The following is a 25779-nucleotide window of genomic DNA, read 5'->3' as shown; positions in this document are numbered from 1 at the left end:
TACTAAAAAATTGTTTATTATTGAAAGTAAATTAGTTAATCGCCACAGAAAATCCACAGCGCAAATTTAATCGTGCTAATTTCAGAGATAAGCCTTTGTTCCTGTTCCTGTTCCTGCTTAGTAACTAACAAATTATGTTTAGTTCAAAAAAAAATTACTTGCACTGTATTTAAACACAATTTAAACTCGATTGCAGGGACAATGTTTTTATAGAAGGGAAAGAGCAGCCCGGACCCGGCACACACGAATATGGAATTGGTTTTATTTATGTCTATTTCGGACTGTAAGGCGATTACCGTGTCCGTCCGCGGGTGCAGTGCCTCTGTGCGTTCCGTGGAGAAGGGCTCCGCTCCTAAATGTATGTACAACATAGGTGGTACAGCTAAAGATAAAATACTCGTACATCTAACAAAAAAAGTGAGTGTGAGTGTTGGTAAGTGTAAGTAGAATACAATAGAATCCGGAGACAGCTCGGTCCCGGTTCCGGTCCCCATCTCGGTCCTGGTCCTTTTCTACGAGTAGAACGTCAGCACACTCGTCTGGTTTCCGCGCACAAACAGGAATGGTGGCATGTCGCGGCTGAGACTCTCCAGCCAGGCCATGTATAGGGGGGCGGAGACGATGTTCTTTCGAGGCATGGGCAGCGTCATGACCACCAGATCCGACTTTGTCGACTGCTCCCGCAGGTACTCGCGCAGACGGAGATATCGATTGGTCTTGTCCTGAACGGCCAGCAGATCATCGTCACTTATGAGAGCTGAAGCGAGTGATTGAGGGTGATTAGGGGTTGATTGGATATGGAGACAGACAAAAGCCTGGTAGTCTTACTTTCGTCCTCGTTGAGGGTCGCCCTGCTGCTGTTACCGTTCTCGGTGTCCTTCTCGCTCACCACAAAGTCCTTAATTAGCTCATTAAAGAACTGCGTAGACGATTCGAGCGGCTTCTTGGTTATGTCAGGTATCAGTGTCAGGTCGGAGTAGTCGATGCGAAACTTTGACAGGAGACTGGCCATGGAACGTTGCTCGAACTCCAGCTCCGAGTTCTTGTTAGCCAGCGCGTACACCCTGTGGGGCAACATAGTAAAATGAATGTAGTAAAAAAGAGCATCCACACCCACACCCACACCCACACCCACACCCACAATCACATTGACGGCAGACAGTCGAGTGTAACATGCCCATTAAGCCGCTTACTGCATGCAGCCGACTAGAGTTACTTTGAAATGGGAGTCAAAAGCAAAGCGGACTTGCCACAAAGCAGTAAATTAAACGCCACATATCCCGCATTTTATCTTGGAAATGTTCATGGGCATCCAATTGGCATTGCACATACAAGGATTCTTTTTTTTTAAAAGCTACTACTTCAATAGTGCTGTAATTCGGTACTTTTCCATCAGCACATTAGACTTCGCTTCACATCATATGGGATGCTAATTTATCTTTAAAACGCAAAAAAATCCCCCGTAGCCCTTATATTTATGCCATTATGTTTGCCCCGAGACTTGTCATTTATATGAGAATATTTGATCTTGAATATTTCAATTGAATATTTTCGTATTTTCTTCGATTTAAAGTGTTTTGCATTCAGTTTAAACATGGGTCGTATTCAAATCAAAGTGAATTCTGTTTAATTTCCCTTCGTTTGTATTTAAACAACGAATGCTTAATTCAAACATGGGTGTTTTCGCTTTTACTATGCCAAGGGAGTGCATTCAGTGCTGGCTCTGCCGCAATCAGCAGCACTTGCGGCCGCAACCAAACTCTGAACAGTGCAGGGGATTCACTTTTCCCCAGATGGAAAGAGTTAACTGCGGAAACATATATGTACTATATGTATGTTCCGCTTACCAGCGAATGTGTAAATCTAGAAGCAAAAAGCCAACGGGAATGGCGTCGAAATCCCTGCTCGTCGAAATCCGTGGTCGGGCTTACCTCAATTTGCACGATTGCCAGGTGCGTCGCGTACTGATGATGTAGGGCAGCAGGAGTGTGAGGCCACCGTCGTCGTACAGCCACCAGACATCGATCACGGCATGGCTGCGCTTCCTCGTGAACTGGGTGAGGTCGGAGAGGATCTCCTTGGGCAGCTCCACCCCGCCAGGACCCTTGTAGAGGGAGGCTGGGTCGTCGTGCTTCAGCTTGGACTTGCGCAGGGTGTTGGGCTGCGGCAAGTGGCGCGATGTTAATATTTGGCATATTGCATTTTACGCTTTCACTTACCACCACATTGGCCGCCTTGGCCTCGAGAGGATCGGGGGAGCCGGACACATCCTTAGCCTGATTGCTGGCTATAAACGAGAGGTCGCTGGTACTGGAGGCTGTTGGGAAGCGAAGGGGCAAAGTCAGTACTGGGCTACAGGCACGAAGAACGCTTAGAGTCTGGGCAACGGCAAGTCAAAGGATAGATAAAGCGAAACAACATTTTCATTTAATTTCATTCAGGGCATGCACAGACAACAAGAGGCATGAGGCACGGGGCATGGGGCAAGTGCGGGTCTCTGCCGCTTTTCAATATTCACTTTTCTTGTCTTATCGGCAGAGCAGAGACAGACAGTGTGTACGAGTATGTATGTATGTATGTATGTATGTATATTTAAATCAACTTGTTTGTTCTCCGATGCGGCACGTGCCGCGGCCATGTAGGAGACTAGGAGCTCCCTGGATTTGCAGTCCTCTTGTTGCCTTCCACATGTTTCCGGCATCCGCATCCCCGGATATCCCGGCTGGACATTTTACAATTTAAAATTCAAATTTACGAGCATTGCATTAATTTTGCGGCATCAGATTGCCGAAAAGGTCGGCCACACAGCTGTCGAGCCATCGACGGGTTCGGAAGGCCAAGAAGAGCTGGAGCGAGAGCCACCAAGCCCGTGGCCATTAGCACCTCGTGTGGGACACCAGTGGGACGGTGCGGCAGCTTGGGATTAGTTCCGATGCTGAGTGTCGTTAATTTGTTGGAAAGTTTATGGCTTAATTGGGACAACACGGTTTCAGGCATCAATACAACAGGCAAAAAGAGCAGGCAAAGGGTAAGAACATAAAAGAAAAGTAGGGGCACGAGCAAGGGCGGGGGCAAGACACATGCACGGTGTTTGGGGTTCGGGGTTCGGGATTCTGGGTGGAGAGCGTGGAGTGTGTGTGGCATCTCTGCATGTAGTTCATTCGTATTCGTATATTTACCTACTACTCAGCCTACAACAACTTCACATTCCATTCAAGCACTTTAAGACACGTAAATCTTAGCTTAAACACAACTTCACCTGCACCTGGCCAGGAGCGCATTCTACGGAGACTCTGCTTAAAGCGCACTGAAAGTCCCAACCGGAAACCGCAAGCCGAAACACGGTTCGGATACGGATGCGAGTACGAGTACGGATACGGGTACGGGTACGGGTACGAGTGCACGGTTTCACAGATTTGTGTGGGTTGGAGGGAGGTAGAATTGGTGACATTGGTTGACCCTTATATCATTCCACTGGACATGCTACTTACATTTGACTATCTTCAGGCTGTTCTCGGCATGGAGCAGGGCATGGCGGCCACGGTCCTCTGGGGAATTACAATTGTGGTGCAAGGGTGTCGTTGTTGATTGCAGGTGCATATAGCATATTGGTGAAGGTTAGACAGGTGCGGGTTTTTGGGGCAGTACACATGCAAGATATAATCAAAGACGGCATTATTTATTATTCATTGGACTCCTGCAGCCTCCTCCTGCATCGAGCTTCTGCATCTGGCGTCAGTTCTCACCTTGCGACACCGACACGTTGCGGCTCAGGGAGTCAATGCTGCCACCCAGGCCATTCCTGGCGCTGCTGTCGGCGGCTTGCAGGTCCCCGGAGCTCTCGTTGGGCTGCAGCGTCCGCGGCACTTCCGACACGGTCTTCCAGCCATCCTGCGACCCCAGCAGCTGCGAACAGTCCAGACCTTGGGGCACCCGAAGAATGGCTACCGAGAGATACATGTCCAGGGCCTGTGGCGGAAAGGAAAGGAAACGAAAGGATACGGCGACGTTCTTTGGCTGCGGATCTCACGGAAACGGAAACGGAAACGGTGATGGAACCCACCTTGTGCATCACATTGAAGTATTGGTCCAGCTCCTTGTGCTCGCATGTCTGCCAGTCAGTCTTGTAGCCCAGCAGCAGGATGTTGGGCTTCAGCTTGCCGATGCCGGTGGCCTGCATGAGGGCGCGGGTGCCGGACTCGAAGTCCTCGCCGTCCACCAAGGCGTAGAAGCCCTTGACGCGGTGCTTGCGGAACCAGTTGGCGGCCCGCTCCTGCAGGTAGGTGCGATACTTCTGGGAGCTGGAGCCGCGCAACACGTGTCCGCAGACGAGCAGCGAGAGGTTTTTGGTCAGCATGTAGGCCAGGTCGACCAGCACTGGCCTCGTGTTGGGCAGCCCGGAGAGCACCAGGATCTGCGGGCGGTAGTTCTTCACGTGCTCCTCCACGTTGTTCAGCTGCTGCACCGACATCAGGGCGTTCTTGTACGTCTGCGCCTGCGTGGTGGAGCCCCAGTTGACGTCCGGCTTCCGGTAGGCCACGATTAAGTACAATGCCAGCACTACGGAAAAGGTGATAAGTGCGGTGGCCCACGAGATGAGGAACATGACGGCCACGCAGAGAATGGAGCCCAGCAGACTCAGCCACATGTTGTAATACTGTTCCAATCAACACTGGATTAGTACTGGAATCAAATCAAATGGAAACGGTGTGACTGTGGGATTACCTTGAAGGTTGGACGCCAGCCCACCGGCTTGGCCAGACTGGCGTGGAAGGTGCTGAAGTTGATCAGCATGTAAGCGGCCAGGAAGAAGTTCGAGATGAGCGGGGCAATCAGGTTAAGTTCTCCGATCAAAATGAAGCTGTAGAGCAGAAAAAACAGAATCAAAAGAGTGTCTCCATCGGACTAGATGCTCCATGCTCCTTACGCTGAGGCAATGATGAAGGTCAGCACGTAACCCCGAACGGGCTCATTGTTCTTGCCAAAGCCCTTGGCGAACCACACGATTTTCGGATAGAGCTCATCCTTGCAGAGTGCCTGTAAAAAACACCAGAGATGGACCAGTCAGAACTCCGTCAAAACTGGATTCCCGTGCCTTGTCCTACCTGGAAGACTTTCGGGGCAGAGACCAAGCTGGCCAGAGCCGACGAGAGCGTGGCAGCGAAGCAGCCAGCGTAGATCAGCGGCCCAAAGCCGGACACCAGCTCAATCACCTGGAAAGAGTTCTGCAGACCGAATTTGCATCCACCTGGAAATTGAAGACACTGGGTCACTGATCAGCTCAGTCAGACTCCCATAAAGATCCTACCGTCCGCGCAGTCTAGAAACGCATAGGAGCCATTGATCGCATCTGTAATGTTGCCGGTGGCGTCACGCACCACTGCACCACCGCACTGCAGTACCATAATCAAGTAGGTGGCGGTGGTGATGACGATCGCCAGAATCGTGCCCTTCGGAATGGATTTTTGGGGATCCTACGGAGATAGAAGATGGCAGATGGAAGTGGGTTCAGGGTCAGTGTTCAGCTGATGAGAGTTCGGCATAGAGATACCTTCAGGTCACCCGATATGTTGGCACCCGCCAGTATTCCAGTGGCTGCGGGGAAGAAGATGGCAAACACCGAGAAGAAGTCATGCTGCACGCCCTTCTCCTCGCGATAGTCCGCAAAGAGGTTTGTGCTGAAGGTAGTGCCTGTGGAGAACCAGACCCGGAAGCATCCATTAGACTTTGTAAAACTCATAGAAAAAATGGGTGGCACTCACCATTGTAGCCGAGGAAGCCCTTGGCACGATCCAGTTCGTTCTTGGGGCCAATGAAGCTGCCGATGACAAAGTCGGCAATGGCCACCAGCAGGATGATCAGGAGTCCGATTTGGGCCTGAATGACAAGAGAAAGGAAGAGGATTCTACGGCTGATCGTTGGGCTATGAGGTAGTCATACGAACCTTAGCCTCCCACTCCATGCCCACGACGACGATGATCAGGAGCAGCAGTATGGTGACGCAGCCTATGATGCGCACATCCTGCACGCCGCCGTCGACGATTTTCCAATCAAAGTCCGTCATCATGGCCAGCATTGACTCGCAGAAGCCAACCACGTACATGGCACAGGCGACGGCGTTTGCCAACGAAAAAATGAGCCCAATAGAGCCGCCAAACTCCGGCCCCAGGGATCGGGATATCATGTAATAGGTGCCACCTAGGAAGGGAGATGAGGAGTGCATTAAGACCATTTATAATGTCCCCGAAACCCACCGACGGATGGCAGTGGCAGTGGCAGTGGCAGATGGGACTTACCTCCTTTGATGACACCATTAGTGCTTATCGCAGACATCGACAACGCCGTGATGGTCGTGACAGCGGTCGTTGTCAGAATTAATACGAAGCCCTCGATGATGCCCGCCTGTCCCACCACCCAGCTGAGGCGCAGGAAGAGCATGACACCCCAGATGTTGAGGAGGCAGCGTATGAGCACTCCTTTGATCCATCCGAATTTCAAGATGCCATTCATGGCGCCCGACTCGGGGTCCTGATTGCGCGTCAAGCTGTGAGTGTTCTGTGGGTGGAAGGAAATGTGTGGGTGCCATGTGGGTGCCATGCGGGGCGTGAGCCAGGTACAGCACCGGTTGCGGTAGGAAGGGGCACGCTAGGCTTAGGTTTGGGCTTCGGTTTAGGCTCGGCCGCTTGCAAATTTCAATAAAGCTGTCTACTGTTGATAAATGATTCGCCCCGACAGCACGCCTGCCCGGGGGACTGGGCAAATATTTGGCGCTCCCATGGAGATACATGTTTGGAAAGAGAGCCACGCAACTCGAGGGGCTTTCCGTTGGAGCAAACTTTGAGACAACCGCAGATGATTGCAATAGCCTGGAATCTGACCTGGCAGCACCCGGCCAATGATGATGCTGGCGATATTCTTAATAAATTAATCATACGCCACCGAGCCCGAGACCGAGCGCGACCCCGAGCCCCGCCTCATCAGTTAAACCAATTGAACTTTTGAACCGCTGGCCCGTCTCAATTGCTTATTGTTTTTGAAAATGATGCTTAACAAATGATACTTTATTATGGGACGTAGTGTTAAACCATCAAAAAGGGTGTTGCCACATCTGCCAGCGCGGATATGTTGGGGCCCGTGAAACTGTTGATTCTGTTGTGCAACGCATTAATTGCCCAATCGAACGACCGAATCAGCCGAAAAAAAACAATTTAATTTATTGACGAGTAGCCCCATTGGCAGTCCGTCAGTCCGGCAGTTTACGCTTGCGTTACGGCTTCAATTGTCAGCAATCATGAGGCGAAGTGTGGAAATCAATTAGAGCCAATTGGTGTCATTGCATTTGGTCTTTGCATCCAACCCATGCCAACGCATCCCAACCCATCCCATCCCCCTTTGTATCGAAAATTCGCTCAAGTGACTCCTCACAAAAGTCAGCTGAAAAGTCAGCTGAAAAGTCAGCGGCCTTTCCCCGTCGTCTGGGGAGGAGGAGGAGGAGGAGGCGGAGGTGGAGGCGTACTCATGCACACCAGCGACGACGGGAGCATCGTCTTCAGCTGCCGTACGAAAATTCAGTTAGGACACGCGTCTGGTCTTTACTGAAGCAATGCATTTTGTTTTTTGTTCGTGTTCTTGTAAGCTGGAGGTAACTCTGCTCCCGGCCCAATTACTGCAACTGACAAGCGAATCCCCCAGGACTTGCCCAAGCTCCTCTGCAGGAGGCTGCAGTGCTAACGACCCCGTGAGATCTGACTTAGAGCGGTATTTGTCAGTCACGCATCGAGCACATGACACGGAGGCACCACCGCACCACCGCACCACGCACTCGCATGGCAGCGGGCAGAATCGATTGAAAGTGCCGTATCCGGACCCGGATCGGGGTCCGCGTTCGGGTCATTTGATGTAGTATTGAAATTGCGCAGGATTGCGTGGGCGTGGGCGTGGGCGTGGGCGTGGGCGTGGGCGGGGGCGTATAAATATAAATTTAAATTTGCGACTCGTAAAGCATGCGTATTGTTATTTTATGGCGCCTGCAAAATTGTAATTTGTGGGTCTTGAGGGTCCCATGGCTGGGTTTATGGCTCCGGCGTTAATATTCATTTAAATCGAACGCGGAATGGAACCCGCCCGGAAGGGCAAGGGAAAGGGAAGCACTCACCTTGCCCGTCAGCGTCGCGTTGTGCAGCTCGTCGAGGGTGGGACGGTAGGCCGCTTGGATGGACATCATGTTCCGGTAGTTGTCCAGACGGGGCAGTGCCTCGCGCGTGAAGTGCCTGTGGGGATGCAGCGGAGTTTGGGGATTGGAAAGGGGAACAGCAGAAGGGGGGGACAGGCCACGACGGTCGTCAGTGGCAGGCGGCGAGGGAAAACTGACCGAAAACTTTTACCATATTTCGTATCGTATATTTCGCTGTCCAGCAGCTCGCGTTCCTCCTGCGAATCGTTGGACTCGTCCGAGTCGCCGCTCCGGGGGTCCACTTGAAAGCGTGTCGTCGTCTGCAGGTCCCTGAAGCGGGACGGCTTATCCTTGTCGCGGAAGCTGCTCTTGATGGATTGCCTGCCAATTAAAACAATGAAGGGTTTTATCAAAGAGAGTACCTTTCATTGTGTACGCACTCCACGGGTGTGCCGCGGGTGTGCCACGGCTGGACACCGCCTTAATTGCGCTGCCATTCCCCTGCTGTGAACATCTTGCCCAAAAACACAATCCACCGAACACAGCCGCGCAATTCAATCCGAAATCTAATAAGTCATTTCAATTCAATTGAATTCTATTCCAGTGCACCCTCCCCGCCCGCCCTCAATCGCACAATCGAAACTTGCAGTTTTTGATTGCTGTTCATTGTGCCACAATGAGCTATGGTCCTGACTGAGGCACCAGCCTGCTGCAGACGAGCCCGGGGCAGGGACAGGGCTTGGAGCAAGGACACCCACGCACCCAGACGGCAGTTCAACCACACTTCGTATTCTTTGCCGCTGTGCTGCTGCTGCTGCATGACTCTCTGAGTGTCAGTGTCTGGCACCCAACTGATTTCAAGCGTCAACAGCAGAGAGCACACTTTTCCTGGAGCTCTTTAAAAATTCCCACTGTGTTTCTAGCAAACGTTGCAATGAAGTGCCGGGTAGCAAGTGCCAAATATCATGTAGTCTAGTGTTGATTCTGGGCACACAAGTGTATCCATATCATCCAGGGCCTCTGCTCGAAGGCCCCAAGATATTTGTATGATATATGGGACGTGTGTGTTGGCGGTGAAACAGTTTATGTGTCTGCCTGCTCATGTGTGTGTGTGTCTCTAAATCTTTGGCTTCTTTCTGGATATGCGATGACAGCCGCAGGCTCGCTCCGACTCGATTGTATGTGGGATGCGATTGTTCTAATTTGTGGCCCGAGTCAAAGTCGTGGTGGAATATCAGAAATTAATTATCAATCTAGGAACGCTAAATCACTTGTTTAAAATTCAAGGGCATCCTTCAGTGAGCTTTGCATTAAATTATCCTGCCCTCGATGGCTGCCAATTTGAGACGATTAAAAGCCCCTCCTTCCCTGCTCCTGCGTACATGAGGAAACCGGGAAAGCCGGCGGCGGGGGAGGGTCAGAGGCAGGGGCAGGGGCAGGTGGGGGTCTGTTGCCCGCGCGACCGACCAGCAGTAGGAGAGACGCGTTCATCTTCGCGGAACGCATTTCGTGACGAGTACCTCCAAGTAGGCAATAAACGGGGCTATAACAAGTATTATCATAAGCCTCATTAACATAGCCCTCGACTCCCGACTCTCGACTCTCGGCTGCTTTGCAAGAAGCATTCCATTCTGTTCCATTCCATGCCGCCAGGTGACGTCACGGTAACACATTGAAATTAACATTTTATATATGCCCTGCCCTTCCCCGTCCCTGCCCCTGCCCCTGCCCCTGCCCCCGCTCTGTTTTGGTCACCTACAAATATTCTCAGACATCAGTCCATGATGTCTATGCAAATTGCCTGCCGATGGGGGCACAGGCGTAAATGATTGTTATTAGGAAAGTCTGTGATTCGACGTGGCATTATTGTCTGAATCGACTCGAGCTGCAGCGAGCTGCTCTTTTGGCTCTTTTGGCTCTTTGGTTCTTTGGTTCTTTGCCCCTCGGCAAGCGAGTGTTGAACCTGCCCTTCTGGGGGCTACTGGTGCTTTGGGCCAGAGGTCGTCCAACTTTCGGTCGTAACTTGATAGATGCGCCTGGTCATGGCCACCAGTGGGTGATGGCCACTCCCAGGCATTAAGTTCGAAAAATTCCACAAAATTTAATCAATTTTGAATGATGGGCAACTGGGCCAACAAATTACTGTTGTAGGAAATGTGGCGTGAATGATTAAAAGGCATTCCACAACCAAAGGGCGATGCTCAGTGGGAGATTCGTCTTAAACCGGTGGGGAGGGAGGGAGGGTCTTGGACAATTGCCAGTTATGATCTAAATTCTGAATTTTCGAATTCTGAATACCCAAAAATCTACTCACTCATCTGCATACATTCGTATTCGTATTCGTATTCGTATGGGATGGGAGCGACGCGACGACCTACGCCTTGCACAGCGATGATTCATTTGAATGGCTGCCCCAGAAGGTATGCTATTTCTGGCGATAACTTCTGAAGCATTTCCGCAACATTCCGGCCATCTTACTCTTCCGGGCCATCTCCTGCTTCCTTTTGTGGCTCCGGAGTGCGGAATGTTAACGCCATAATTAAGCGCGGACAAAATACAGGAGGCGACAAAAGCAAACCTCGTTTGATGAAACACTAAACAATTACCAGAAAATGAAAAACTCAAGAAATTTCCACAATTCTTCGCACAATGGCCACTGGGGAAAAAGGTCGAATCCGTGCAAACCGCACCGCACCCGGGACGGATCCCAGTGCTCCCCCACCCACACCCCCACTCACCTCTGTTGTCGTGGCTGGTGTTTGTTCAGCATTTGGGTCGCATCGAAGGCATCGTCCTCGAGCAGTTCCCCATCGATGTTTGTCAGCCGGCGGTAGACTTCGTGGGGTCCCTCGCTGTCCCCGGTCCCGGTCCCGGCCCCGGCTCCGTCGGCCGTCGCGACTTGTGTCTTGCGACTGTTGCCGTTGACCGGATTCACTTGGAACCTATTCGGGGGTCGGTCGGAGGCCGAGCCCAGCTCAAAAGAGGTTGTGTCCGACATCGCGTGTGTCGTGTGTTTGTTTGTGGGGCGCGGGTCTGGCTGTGGGTCCGAATGTGGTTCTGAATGTGGGTCTAGGTGTGGGTCTGGGTCGGGCTGGGTCCTCGCCTAAGGGAATGTTGTTCTATTCAAGGGCTTGTGCGGTTTCCGTGTGCGGGTCGGGTCGGGTCGGTCGGAGCTCTCTTCGTATTCAATCGTCGTATCCGGCTGGACCCATTCACTGTGGCTAATTGTGTATATAAGCCGTCTTGTGTGTCCTTTTCGTTTCGTCGGTCTGTGGGGCAAAGCAAAATCAGAATATCCGTTACTGGCGTTTAAAGCGGAACAGCATAGAACTCTATCTGTCTCTCTCTGTTTCTCTATCTCTATCTGCCTCTCTTCGCGCCGCCTCAAGCTTAGAGCTACTCGAATCTGCAAAGAGAAAGAGGGAAAGAAAAAAAGATTCACATAAATTAAACTGAAATAAAAATCTCATCAAAAATTCCTGTTTCCAAGGCCCCAAAAATATTGCTGAATCAGTAAGTGGACCACAAAACGAAGAGCCCCAGCCATTCGTTTGTGTGGGCACCCGCTCATTCATATCAAATTAAACATAGTTTTATAATATGTACGTATCGCTCGGCCCTCACGGCCCCCTTTTTCCCACTCGAGAGCAAACTCGAGAGAAAACTTTTCCTGTTATCCAACAAAAAAAAAGGACGTAAATATGTATGTATTCCATTTTTTGCAACCTTTCGCTTTGTTTGAGTCTTTTTGTTTCTGTTTCGGATCAGACGCTGAGCCTCTCATAACTCTTCAACTATTTTTAGATAGCTGCCCGAAGGAAGAAGCTATTTCCAGAACAGAGCCGTTGCAAATATTCCACCGAAGGGGGAATACTCTGCACCCACATTGGGCTCTACTCTGAAAGCTCTTCTTTGGGGACACGCAGGCCATGGGTATATGATGGTCTTTGTCCTCCGCTTAAGCCAATCTTCATAGTATCTTCTGCTTCTTGACGGCCAACTGTTGATGCAATTCTGAATGCCCAAAGATGCCTCTCTCTCTCATGTCATATTGTCAATATTATTTTAGCCAGTTTTTGACAGCTTTTGGCAGTGGCAATACATGGTGCTTCATCAGTTGATCAAAGCATTCTGGTCTTGAAAATCCATTACGAAAATCGTTGAAAATCATGTCCTCATCATTGCTCACCTAAGATTCATTTTTGGTTTATGATATAACAAGCTCTAAGCATGATTTGGCAACAAAAATGCCAATCTTTTAAAAAGAAGTGTCATACAAAAAATAGCCAAAGAAAGAAGAATATTTTATTTATAGACAAATATTATTGAAAGACTTGCCGCCAAATTGTCATGTTCATAATAAATTAATATGTACTGTATGGATTGTGTTTTTTTTTTAATCTTTTTTAAAGCAGAAACATGCTCAAGCGGACATATGTACACATGTATCTATCGGACGTTCCGCCGAGAGCTTCCTTCCACTTTACGGAAATAATTCTTTCCTTAATTGTTCTTTGCGGCAGAGTGTAAAAGCTCTCCATGTGGAACGATTAAGGCGACGCTGTGCAGTGCCGCCGCTGGCTGCCGCTCGACTAAAAATAGCCGCTGGGGGCAATTGATGCAAATTAATCATGATTAGTTCCCCGATGCGGCTGCCAGGTGCGATGGATGACAAATGTGTGTGACGGGTCGGTTTGGTGTTCGCTCCAGTTTTCTTTTTTTTTTTTTTTTTTGAGAAATACAAAGCCTCTGAAGCCAGAGTGCTAATTCCAAGGAACGAAGGAGTCGTCGCGCCGCCATCTGATGACAGTCGGAGGCCATTTGTCACGGGCGGCGTGCCGCGGACGGCCGTGGAAGCGGGACGGCCTACATGTGCGATTTATGGGTCAAGTTGGAGGCGACAAGTGCGAAAGGCAACAAAGCCAACAATTAGCATAACAAAACGCCCGGCAGCAGCAGCAGCGGCAACAGCAGCGGCAGCATAATGGAAGAGTCGAGCAGCGGCAAGAGGCGCGGGAAGGCGAGGGCGAAACGTGGGGCAATTACGCCAATTACGACATTTTTACAGAATTTGTGGGAACTTTGTTCAGCTGGGGATCAGAATTTGCACGAATTTATTGTGGCAATTAAGACTTTAATTCAATGAACCCATCGAGTGTCCGCTGGAAGCCGAGCCCCTGTCCCCACCTTGTCCTGCACAGGTGCAGCGAACTCCGACAGAAGTTATCACCGCCGGCAGATACGTACATAGATAGGTACTTGCAAAGAGACACCTGTTGACCCACCCACAGACCACTGCAGGCCATGACCTGATAAGGGCGAGGCCAACGTCAAAAGTTTAGAAGCCATCAACTGCTGCTGGCCCGTGGCAGATAGCCCAGGCAGCCTGGCAGCCGCTCCTGCCAAGTCTGGAAAAAGTTCCGGCGGCGCTTGGCTGATTTATGAGTCCTGCTCTGCTCTGTTTTGTTCTGCTCTGATTAATTGGGCCATGAAACCCATTCCCAACATCAAAGGAGCCGTTTAACAACCCATTCCGAGCGAGTCCCATCTTCGCTTCGCCTCGAGAATCGAAACGAAGGGAAATCGAGTTTCGTCGGGGCAAATTGCCCCGGCCGTAAAAAAAGTACATATCTGAATAATTGTTGACACTGCCGCATTCGCTTAACGGCTACCTCTCCGAGGGGGCAATTTGCTCCAGCGATTGCCGGGACTGGCGGGGAGGGGGGGGGGGGGGGGGGGGGGGGGGACTGTGATTCCGTCTTGCACCCCAGGCCTGCACTGCTGCTCCGTTGCCTATTTACTGTTGAATGGGTTTGCCCGGTTTTGTCGGTTCTCGCGGTTCTCTCGGTTTTCTCCGTTTCCTTTTCATTGCTCAATTCAACGCCCATTCGCGTTTCAATTGCTTCAATAAAATACGCTTTTTTTACAACTTGTTCTACGCCCTTTACTATACGGCCGGAATTAAATGTGGGCTTTAATGGCACTGGCGCCAATTCCCCCAACCCCAATGCCAGCCACAATCCCAGCGCAGTGCTGATCGATGCGGCAGGGGAGGAGCTCCAGTCGAGAATCCGAGAAAACCCTTCAAGACGTACTATTAAAACGGCTCGCTTTGCCTTTGCATTCGAGTGAAGGGCGTAGGAAAAAGGGGAAATTAGAGGGTACTGCCAGAACGAAATTCCTCATCTTTAAGCCTTTTTATTGCTCTGCATGCATCTATCGGATAACATCAATACTAAAAGATATGGCATAACAAGTAAAAAGTAGCTCGAGTACAATGCTGTATGCTGGTGGCAAGGCACTCGGTCCGTTCACACCAGTCGGAATGTCAACAGAGGGGTCATCAAAACGAAAGTGCCTAGAAATTTTATTGCGCGACCTCAATTACAAGATGCTCAGCAAAAAAGCGCAGCCATAAAACATCGAGGACTAGTACAGAGCGCAGGGCGTTGACGTGGACAAGGACCAGAACCTAATGACCAGACATCAAGCACATCAGCGCGTCACGCCATGTATGTACGTGTCATTTGGTGATGTCCTGGGCCATTGCAGGACATATTGCCTGATATTGATATCAATCGTTTTTATCCTCGTAGACGGTAATCGGAGCAAAAACAAAACTTTTTTCTCCCACATCCTGCCGACTGATGCCAGCAGTGTCCGTGGCGGCCGTATCCGTTCATCAGCAGATGACAGGAGGTCATCTGGGTAGCCCACCCTGCCTGTCGTCACACACGCACACAGGCATACAACTACTGAAGGATGTATATGTATCTGTACGGCCGGGATACGCATCAAAGCGGATTAACAAGCCAAAGACCCAGGCCAGGAGCACCAGGAAGATACGTAGGGGGAGGTGGTGGCTAGGAGAATGGCAGGGGAGCAGCAAAGTGTCAGAAACACACAAAAGCAAAAGTTGAGCAAGTCAAGCGTGCTGATCCGCATTGTATTACATTACTGTCCGCCCACCGAAATGGCCAAAAGCAAACTAGTGGCAACTAGCCGTAAAGGAGGAGGGCAGGAGGGCAGGACAGCAGGAGAACAGGAAAAAAAACAAAATCAGGAATGTGGGAATGTGGGAATGTGGGAATGTAGAAAAAATGCAAAGTGGCTCTGGGGGCTGCTGTGGGGCTGTTCGTGGGGCCCAAAAGCCGAATAATGCAAACGGTTTAGTAATAAACCAGAATGGGTGTCCATTTGGCTGCCAGGCTAATTCTCTTCGCGTCGGCCCAAAGGGTTGCCAGATGTCTTCTGCCCGGGGATTTTGTAGTCTCTGAGCATCAGCTACTTAACCGATTAAGGAGCTACGCGCGCCCGACTGACAGCCATTCAGTCGCTGTCTTGGCCCAGAGAAATGACGCAACATTTCTCATTTCAAGAAACATTTACACTCGAATGTCTTGCCTGTTGGAGGGGGGCTTCCAGCCTACGTGTAAGGGGGCCTGCATTGCTGACACAAATCCCAGCATCGCAGCTAGGCCTCCGGATTGCGTTGAGGCCAACACCACTTGAGGCCACATATTCCCATTTAGTGCATCATTCCTTTTCGAGGCATTGCACTAGATTACGCGAATGCTTCATTGCCACTTTCGATAGATTTCGAAGGCGCTGTCGCTGTGGCTGTCGCTGTGCTGTAATCCGATCGGAGGATACACTTATTCACCAGCCAGGAAAGCCCCATGTCCTCATATCAGAATTCAGTGGAAAAGACTGCTTGTTATCTACATACGGCAATACCAAGTGCAATATGTTTCCATAGATTCAATTTCTGTTGCGATTCGGCACTTGCCAGCTGGCCTTCATTTCTCCATGGGAGCCAACGATTTTCTGGAATTCGAGTCAAGCATTTCAGTCGAAAAGGGGATTTGCAAGGACACAGATAATGCAAATTTGAGCCATTCACATAAGTGGCTCTTACAATATACATATATCATATTGTATCCATTTGAGTTTTGCTTACTTTTGCCAGCTGCATCCTTTTCCACGAATCCGGCAAGCTTCGTTACTCAAAGAGAATTGGTTGAGCGAAAATCAAATCTACTTTTATTTCATGTTCTCGCACTCAACCTGTGCGTCGTGTGCGTTCGAGCTTGACCCAATTTCAGTCGAGAGCCCCGCTCGTTCGCCATAAACAGACGGCCAGCCAGACAGCCAGTCAGCCAGTCAGCCAGTCAGCCAGCCAGCCAGCCAGTGCACTGGCAACAGTTTGGTGATGTCTCAATTAAGATTGATTCGAATGAGCTACGAGCAAGTGAGTACTCCATGATGCAACCGCTGCAATGAGCAAGTCCGTTTTAGTGGAGCAGCTGCTACCATAAATATGCACATACTCGTATCTATTATCCCTGAAATCCACATGACTATTCGTTTAAGTGCGCAATTAATGGGTCTGGGTCTGCCCAGGAAAAAGTAATCAATTTTGTACGTTTTATTACCATTTTTTAACTACTATTTTGTTCATAGGCCACAGAGAATTGAACGCCTTTCCAGGCATGCAGCTAGCTGCCTTGGATGTATTTTGTGGATCATACCTTACATTTCCACGAGACAATTATTCTGTGGTAGATTTCTTCGACGCCCATGCTGGGGTTACTGACTCATTCTGTCGTGTCGGTTGTCTGGTGTCTGGTGGAAACTGGGTTGGTCACAACGCCACCATGAGTCTGCTCTTCAAGAGAGTTGGGGTTCGTGATCACTGATCAGACGTAACTTTGGACCAACCAGAGCAAGCAAAGTATCTCGGTATCACCCTTGATAAGCGTCTTACTTTTGGTCCACACTTGAAAGCTACGGCTCGTAAATGTGGGCAAAGAATGCAGCAATTGCGGTGGCTGATTAACAGAAGAAGCACCATGTCACTGAGAGCCAAAAGAGCAGTTTATGTACACTGTGTAGCCCCGATCTGGCTCTACGGTGTGCAGATTTGGGGTATAGCTGCCAAATCGAACTATAAACGGATACAGGTCTTGCAGAATCGCGCCATGAGGCAAATAACGAACTGCCCTTGGTACGTGCGCGGCTCCACCCTACATCGGGATTTGAATCTGCATACAGTAGAGGAGCAGATTGGAAGGCACACCAGCAGATACAGTGACAGGCTAATTAGACACCATAGTATGCTCGCCAGACGATTACTACCTGCCAGGCCTTTGAGGCGGTTGAAGAGATTGGGTTTTGCCAAAACTATTGGCCAACTCTAAGTTTCCCTCCCAATATTATAATATTATATTTTTTGTAAGTCCTCTCGCATTTAGCATTAGGTTTGGCTACCCCAATATTATTTACCAGTGATGTTAAGATACGTTATATGCAATGTACGGATTCAACGCTTAATAAAAAAAAAAAAAAAAAAAAAAAAAAAAAAAACTGATCAGACGAACAAGTAGCTCCCACACGGCAGACAGTCAGTCAGTTAGTCACACACCAGTTAAGGAAAGACTCCCCTGAGCACAGCACGAAAGAGTGGTTGCGGTTCCACTCACTGGTTTCTAGACCATATTTTGCACTGTTCTCGAAACCAGTCACAGAAACTCCTAAGCTGAACAACTAACTTTCAAGCTATCCCCACTACCGTCCAGTACCAGAAGCGGAACCAGAACCAGAACCAGGATCGGGATCTGGGGAGCACCTCCTTTCGTGCGGCACATTTGGTTATTTATTTCATATGGTTTTTCGGTTATAAATTTCAAATGAAAAGTGCCATAAATAATATTTCGTGGGTTTTTATGCCGCAAACAGAAGAAGCCCAGAAGTGGGCCACAGTGGCCCACAATGGTGGCTCGGGGGGAGGGGAGGTCTCTTGATATTGGTCTTGGACGATGATGCAGTATGCTGTGAGAGACCAACGGGGGGGGGTCATGCCTACGGTATGGTGACTTTTTATGATTTAAAGTCGTAAAGTGCGAAACGCCGGCAAGTATTTACGACTCGGAAATGGAAATATCATGCCGTTGGGTAAGTACCCCAGCTGACTGACTCCGAGCTCTCCGTGGACTCCGAAGCCACCTCACTTTGCCTCATTTGTGGCAACATAAATTAAGTGCAAAAGAAAGGCCCACAGAGAAGCAAATAACAAACACACGAGAAATCAAACACAAAAAAAACAAAAGCGCCTGAATCAAAAGGTTAATAAAAATGTATTGCTGGAGGGACATACATACATATGTACATATGTATATACGATTACCGCATGACGGGAAATTATTTGGAAGGAATCGAATCGTATCGAAGGCCGTTTATGAAGATTATGCGATTCGCAGGAAACGAAAGCCATTTTTAACAAGGCACATACTGGAGAGTACGAGCCTCAATAATACAAAAGAAAAACAGGCAAAGAAACTAAGGCCAAATTCGGGGAAAAGTTGATGGCAATCAATGAATATTCGTCACTCGATTCGCTCCGCTCCGCTCGGCTCTCTCTTTCTCGCTTTCTCGCCGTCTATTTGCCTTCTGCTGACCCAGCAAAAAGATATTTCAGCGGCAACGGCAGAGTCCATAAGTCGTGCTGATTGCTCAGTTTTTTCTCGGCCGGGCTTACTTATTATTAAAGCATGCACCTGTCAGAGCCAGAGTCACAGCCACAGCCAGAGTCAGAGTCAGAGTCTCAGAGTCGTAAACTTGAGCGGCGTCTCACATGAATATTGTCGCCTTAGCCGCAGCTTAATGACAGACTAAGTGTGCGATAAAAATGGATATCGGTCATGTGCGAGTGTCTACCTTCTACATTCTAGCGGGTGTGCCACACGTCGTCCCCAGTCGTCAGCTAATGTCTCTCACATGACCAGAATGCAGACGTTTAGCCCTGGCCGACCATGTGCCCGACATCAAAACTGCAGTTGCAATTTTTGTTAAGCAAAAGTGCAGTTGCATTTTGTGGAGGCATGTTCGGCATATAAACACGTACGTACTCGAATGGAGAGGCGGTGCTGGGGAGGGGACTTAAGCTCGGTTTTTCGGCAAGACGTAATCAGCTCTGAGAACTGGACGAACGGAAAGCCGGGCTTACCTGCTAAGCTTCTGTGTGCCAGAGACGCCTTTGTCTAGATTTTCGAGAGCACCGGAACTGATTTCCAGGCCGAAAGCAGCCCTGCACTCAAAGGATTTTACCGCAATTAGAGGGAAACCCTTTCATGAGTGATTTTCGTTCCACATCGTTTTCAACCATAAATAAATAAATACACACTTTTAATGAAACCAAAAAACGTTGAAGATAACATTTCACACAAAAGAAATATTTTATACAATTTCTATGGAAAACCGAGAGTTAAGCCCATAGTTTTTTTGTTTAGAGCCCTTTGAACTATTCACTCAATGGAACACCGGGGCTTCAAAGGAGCTTTTGACGAGGCCAATGCATTGGTCGGACAAAAAAAATCCCTTCCTATTGAAAGTTACACCTGCAGAGTCTCAATTAGTTTGGACGCATTGTGGGCCTGGCCATTGCAGTGATGCCAGATACCCCGAAACATCGAAAAGTTTTATAGGAAATAAGCCGCGTTAATACCCCTCGAAAAGCTGTTGCCAACTGTTGCGTGAGTACTGCCATCTATTCAAAGGGCTGATGGAGGCACGAACATGGACTAGACATTGGGACGTTGGCACGTTCCCCCAATTAATTTGGATTGGATAGTGATTAGGGATAGGGATGGGGTTGGGGATAAGGATGGGAGAAAACATAACTTTGCCGGCCAATTAACAAACGGCTAAGCCTTCTAATCAGCAACGACTCCGTGTGTCCCCCCCCACATCTCAAGCTCGACATCCAGTACGCTGGCAGGCGGGTGGGTGCCAAACCCGTCTCCATTTCAGGTTTGCTATGCAAATCAAAAGGTCTGCTAACTGCTACCACTTGCCATGAACAAACATTAAAAAATACTAGCTATATATACACATATACATACATATGTATGTATGTACGTAAAGTGCGAACGAAACAAAATATTGATTGTTGGCTGTCGGGCGAACAAAAATTCCGTAACTTTCCATAGCCGAACAGAACCCCTTAAAAAATTAAACGTTAAAACGGGAACAAAAAGCCCCCCGAAAAAATGTATTTCCAAGAAAAATAAATCTGCGGTCTAACATTTAGCAGCTCCCACAGCAGAGGCCACAGGCCACAGGCCACAGCTCTTATTCGGGGGAGTTTCTGGGAGAACCAGAGAGAATCCCTACGAAAACATACGTATGTATCTTTCCTATGTATGTATGTATGTAAGTATGTATGTATGTATGTGTGTATCCGGACTATAATCCACATAATTTCACAGGTCATTGCACGGATTGTGGAAAACCGGCGTCAGGATGATTCACGAACTTTGTTTTAGAGACTTCTTCGGGTAGAATCCCACACCCATACATACATAGAGTACTTTACATGGATCTATGCTTGGCGGAGAACAAAGCAAAATATATGATAAATACAAGCCAGCAAACAAGTATATATTGTCCGTAGGTATTGTGTAAATTCAAGTTTCTGGCCCACAAAAAAGCGGCCATAAAGAATGCCGTGGCACAGCAAGAAGAGAGAACTGTTTACCTGGCCAATTGGTTGCTGCTTCTGCCGCTTTGCCGCTCTGCTGCCGCTGTTGCTGGCTCATTAGTTGGGGCTCTCCGCAAATACTTATGCATATTGGCATGTCACAGTCTCAATAGGGCTTTGAGGTCCGAAGAAGTTGGCTTCGGATAGCCTAAAATTTAAAATTAATCTCTTTGCTGGCCCCTCGAACAAACGTTTAACCCATTACCCATCCATCCAGCAAACATCAAAGCAGCGGTCGGGGTCGGGGTCTCGGCCTCGGCCTCGGTCTTGGCCTCTTATCTGGAATTCTTAACGCTAATGCACAGTGGATATTTTTGGCCAGCATGAAAGGGTACTGAGGCGCTGGAGCTGGTCTGTGGCTGGAGCTGATTTTTGTTTTTGATTAAACGCGTATTCAATTTATGAATTCTTTGCGGAATTTCGCTGGACGGGGCACACGCTTCACATCACTTTGATTAGCGGATTTCTTACGCAAAAGATGCCTTACTTTTAGTCCGGCACTCGGCACTCGACACCCGGCCCCACGCCCACGCGACCCCCAGCGCCCTCCCGGTACGTACGGCGTTGCCACGTCGCTGCCGTTCCGTCAATTGTCATAAATCTTGATTAAACGTGCAAAAGACAAAAGGCAAAAGGTGAAAATTGTCAACGCTGCAATTCGAATTCGCTGCAGCAGCGGCTCTGGTCGCTGGTCGCTGGACGCTTGACGGTGATTCCGTGACTTGGCGGACCGCTTTGCATAATTTTCAGTCGCTTTCCGAGCATTCATATTCCCATTTCCGCCGTGGTCCACGTTCACGTTCACGTCCACCTCTACCTCTACCTCCACTACGAGTACGAGTACGAGTATGAGTATTGTACCTCTTGACTACCTCGCCTTGACTGTCCGCGGCTAGTCGCCAAGTGAGTGCCATCCATACATCCATCCGTCCATCCATCCATCTATGCACATTGGGTCGCGTCGTAGCCGCTGCTTGACTAACTATTCCGAGGCACTCACTCACTCGCTTTGTCAAGGTTCGCAAGGTCAATGATTTACGAGTATTAGTTCATTTTTTCGCCATTCCATGCCTTTCCATGCCATGCCGTTCCGTTCTGTTGTGATCTCACCCCGCCTTTGTGTCTCGCCGCCGTCTTGCTCTGTACTACAGACGTCCTACTGCATTTGTCATTTCCCCGCACTTATTGTCTGTGGCTGATAGGAAAAGCCCCTAGCGCCAGTTGAGTTGAAAATCCTCCTCCTGCCACCGCCACCGCCACCACCAGACGCCGCACAGACAGTCACCCACCAGGAGTGGAGTCGTTGGGAGGAAGGGCAGTGACAATCCGAGCGCTGCACTTCCATTAGTTATATTGTGTCAATACTGGCTATGGCTGGGCAAATGGACAAGTTAATCGAGGCATGTGTTCGTGTTCGTCCGCCTTTATCCGCTCCGACAGTCGCTGTGCTCCGATCCGAGCCGGAATTTTACAGTCCATTCATCCGTGCGCGTGTGTAAGAGTTTATATGGTCGAATGTGTTTATATAGGACACGACCTTCAAATGCAACCAACCCCTCGAGTGCGGATCAGTAGGTCTAGGGTAGGGGTTGGACAGCAGCAACCCCTGAACCCCCGAAACCCTGAGTTGGGATTCCGCTGCAAGGGCTGGGAATTTTTGTGTCTAAGCTTCTTCCGGGCAGCTGCTTTTTTCTGCTTTTCCTGCGTTGAGTTCTATTTTGTTGAACTTTTCGCAGGTTAAAACATTTCAGCCGCAAAATTATGCCAATTGTTTGATGCATGAAAACAATCTCTTTATTTAATTAGGCCGACTATTGAAGCGAAATTGCGAATTGATTGCAATTAAATGTAGTCCAATTCAAATTATCTGTGCAAGTCAAATTATTTGATTAATTGATTGGCCTGTCATGTGCAACACGTAGCAACGTGCAAATGTGCAAGATACGATTACTATATTGCCCCAAGACCGACAAGTGACCGCAAAGTACTTTAATACACACATATGTACATGAGTCTCTGGGGATGTCATGACAACGATAACGTCGGCTAGTACGGGAAAACAATGATCTATGCATACCCTGTCTCTTGGCCCTAAAAACAATTGCCAATTCCATGCATATGTACAGACATCGTGCTGTAGGCTGGAAGCTGTAGACTGTCGCCAGAGGCAGAAACAGAGGCAGAGGCAGAGGTAGCCTGCACTTGTTGTATTTCCTCATATTTTACAAGTTTGATGAGGCAGGGACCCGGAAAACCCGCTAATAGCTTTCAAGTTCAAGTGCACTCGAGGCACTTGTTGTGCAGTGGCCAGTGGAACCAGCACTCGACACTAAACATGAATTCGTAAAGTGGCCGCAGAGGCAGAAATGATAGCACTGCTGGCCCATGTATCTGGATGCATTGGGATCACGTTTGGCCCCTCGAGATGATACAACCCGAAGAAATTTGAACGAAAGTGAGCTCCCTGGAAAAGTCAGGGAGCTTTCATATTTTTGATGCTTTTGGATGGCACACAACGGAGGGTTTATTAAATTACAGCACAGAGTAGAAACAAAGGAAACCACATTGTTCTCGTGGCGGAACGAACGTAATACACATAAGAATGTTATGTACATAGATAGACATGGGCCAGTGGGACGTCCGACCGACAGACACGGCACAGCTGGTGGCTCTGGGGCCCCTCCATTCGCTTGGCACAATATTTGGCTTTAGAGTAAATAAATATTCTGTGTGGATACTCGTATGAACTCACCGAAATCTTTGGGAAAGTAGAATCCACCTGCCTGGCTATTAATTAATGGGTAGAAGAGTCGTATTTTGTGAATTGTTTTTCCATGGAAATTTTTGTCGATTTTTATTTCTTGCTTCACCGAATCGAAAATATCTTATTCACTTGGCACACTCACTCTCCAATCTCCACTCTCCGCTCTCCACTCACCACTCTCTACGCACGCTCATCGGCTAGGAGAAATATTATTATTATTGTGAATAAAAAAGAAAACAAAAAACACGCTCATCGGCAAACATTTGCGCTTGCCAGCAGACAGAGGGTATGTGGAATGGGGATTCGAGAGGCGGGAGGCGGGAGGCGGGAGATGGGAGACGAGACCGAAGCTTACAAATAATTATTATCAGCGCGAAGGCAGAGTGCCACAACGAAGTACAAGAAACACAAGACCAGACCCACTTGAAATTCCCCAAATGTACTTTCCACAAAAACACAACAAAAATTTGATTTTTGGACGTACAAAAGGGCACTCTTCGTTTACATTCGCATCAGCTTTCGGTCTGGTCGCTTTCACGCAGATACGTATGTACATGTACTCGTAATACTATGTAGCACTGCACCCATTCCTAAACGCTTTCAGCGTAATTAAATGTGTTTCGGAGCTGCTAGCGGTACCGTACCGCGATCTGCTTGACTGATCAACGTCAACGGTGGGGGCCTTCCCTACCCCACATAAGGTGGGTCTGGAACACACGATCTTTTTCGGTTTTGTTTTTGCACACAACAGATCTTAGAAAAAGCTACAGGAATATGTATATATGTACTCGTATTTACTACAACACAACGCACTTGCCTATGGGGCTCTTAAATCAAAAATAAATATCTATTTCTTATGCAGGCCCAAAATAAACGGATCGGATCGGATCCCAATGTTTACTTCTTCGGCCACTCGATCTGCACGAAACTCGGGAACATCAACAAAACCAATCAACTCAGACGTGGCGCTGCGCGGGTCTCCGGTCGGAGGAACATTCAGATTTTAGAGTCGGCGAAAGACTGAAACGAGCTAACGGTGGGCTCGCATCGGATCGGATCGGATCGGCCACGAAATATCAACCAAATTCGCCTCAGATGTTCGCTCGCGGCGAACAAACACACGATGACTCTTCGGCAAAGCATAACAGAACGACACGACCCGTTGTACACACACTCGTACGCGTACGAACGTATGACGTGATCGATTCGAAATTGCCGAAACGTGCTCTAAAAAATTCCACTTCATGCACATGGTCATGGGTGCTGGAGTTGGAGTTGGAGTTCGAGTTGAATGCGGTATTGTATAGGGCCCCGATGGCTATATGTACAGTATGTACATACCATACTGTATGTGTCTCCTCCTATCAGTGGTGCGAATGATACATGGTCTGCCTCCCTCCCCTCCCTTGCGGTGCCGACTCAGCATTTTTTCCGAGGGGGTTAGTTTTGTACCCTAGCGAGGGCTTCCTAGCATTGAGATATGTATGTACATGGTACAGACATACTGAATAGGAAACAATAAATAACAAAAAAAAAAAAACAACATTATAATAGAGTTAAAGGACAAACCAATGTTCTGGGCTATCAAAAAACCATCATTCAAGAGTTTGAAGGAAAGTATCCTAGCGCAGCTGTATACAAGGATAATCGCTAATCGATACTCAACTTAAGAAATTTCAGACCGTGGACAGACACTTTGAAAAGTCATTTTTCAAACATGACAAACAGGGTTTTCTCAACACAACCGAATGCAAACAACAGCCGGCTGTTTTCAGCACCGAATACACGCATTGTCGAATTGTGTGTAAATATGTCCATTGTGGTCCCTGTTGTTGCCGGGGGATACAATTTTAATCAAGGAGCCGGCATTCGAAGACCACAGCTGGAAGCGCAGCCAACGAAAACAAACCGGTTCCAGTGCACTCACGCCCTCCCGCCGTCACGTCAGGTGCAGGCAATGCAAATATTTGGCGCTGCGATCGCCGATAGAAGACAATATTATAGCTGGCAGTCATATTGTGGGGACCTTCGGTAAATTGGGACTTTGCTATCTGGCATTTTGAATTTTTTTATCAACGATAAGAGCCGACTGCGGATATGCACCCCAGCCCAGCCGCCCGAGGGCCCACAAGCTGGAGGCTAGGCGGAGTGTAACTAGCGGAGAGACCTCGATTCCTTATCAAACAATAATGTTCTCCCCTTCCAATATTGATTTTGTTGTATGTATAAATTCGATAAATATTTAATATTGACAAATAATAAACAGTTTGGCTTTCCCCTCGTGGCACTGTCCGTAAAGAATTC

The 25779-nt window shown here is 48.7% G+C and overlaps 1 protein-coding gene across 5 annotated transcripts; it reads right to left on the bottom strand.

Annotated features, from left to right (window-relative positions):
- On the bottom strand, nt 1-24503 carry LOC108152995 (solute carrier family 12 member 2). Of its 5 annotated transcripts, none has more exons than XM_017282729.2 (20): nt 24377-24503; nt 10912-11579; nt 8372-8554; nt 8156-8270; nt 6297-6555; nt 5945-6198; nt 5763-5877; nt 5552-5691; nt 5309-5474; nt 5106-5248; nt 4928-5037; nt 4726-4861; nt 4064-4657; nt 3747-3969; nt 3492-3548; nt 3260-3307; nt 2220-2317; nt 1932-2161; nt 829-1064; nt 1-757 (listed from the first exon to the last, which is right to left on the bottom strand). In XM_017282729.2, the coding sequence occupies exons 2-20, from the start codon at nt 11169-11171 to the stop codon at nt 513-515; spliced, it is 3612 nt and encodes a 1203-aa protein (XP_017138218.1). In that variant the 5' UTR covers nt 11172-11579; nt 24377-24503; the 3' UTR covers nt 1-512. The 5 variants fall into 5 exon arrangements, with proteins under 5 accessions (XP_017138218.1, XP_017138219.1, XP_033243724.1 ...); XM_017282730.2 differs by having other exon boundaries at nt 10912-11442; XM_033387833.1 differs by lacking the exon at nt 24377-24503 and adding an exon at nt 23464-23604.
- Nucleotides 24504-25779: the final 1276 nt, after the last annotated feature.

The sequence above is a fragment of the Drosophila miranda genome, chromosome XR (genome assembly GCF_003369915.1).
Source record: "Drosophila miranda strain MSH22 chromosome XR, D.miranda_PacBio2.1, whole genome shotgun sequence".
NCBI classification, from domain to species: domain Eukaryota; kingdom Metazoa; phylum Arthropoda; class Insecta; order Diptera; family Drosophilidae; genus Drosophila; species Drosophila miranda.
The sequence above is the reverse complement of the archived record's forward strand: the minus strand, read 5'-3'. Positions and strand labels throughout refer to the sequence as shown.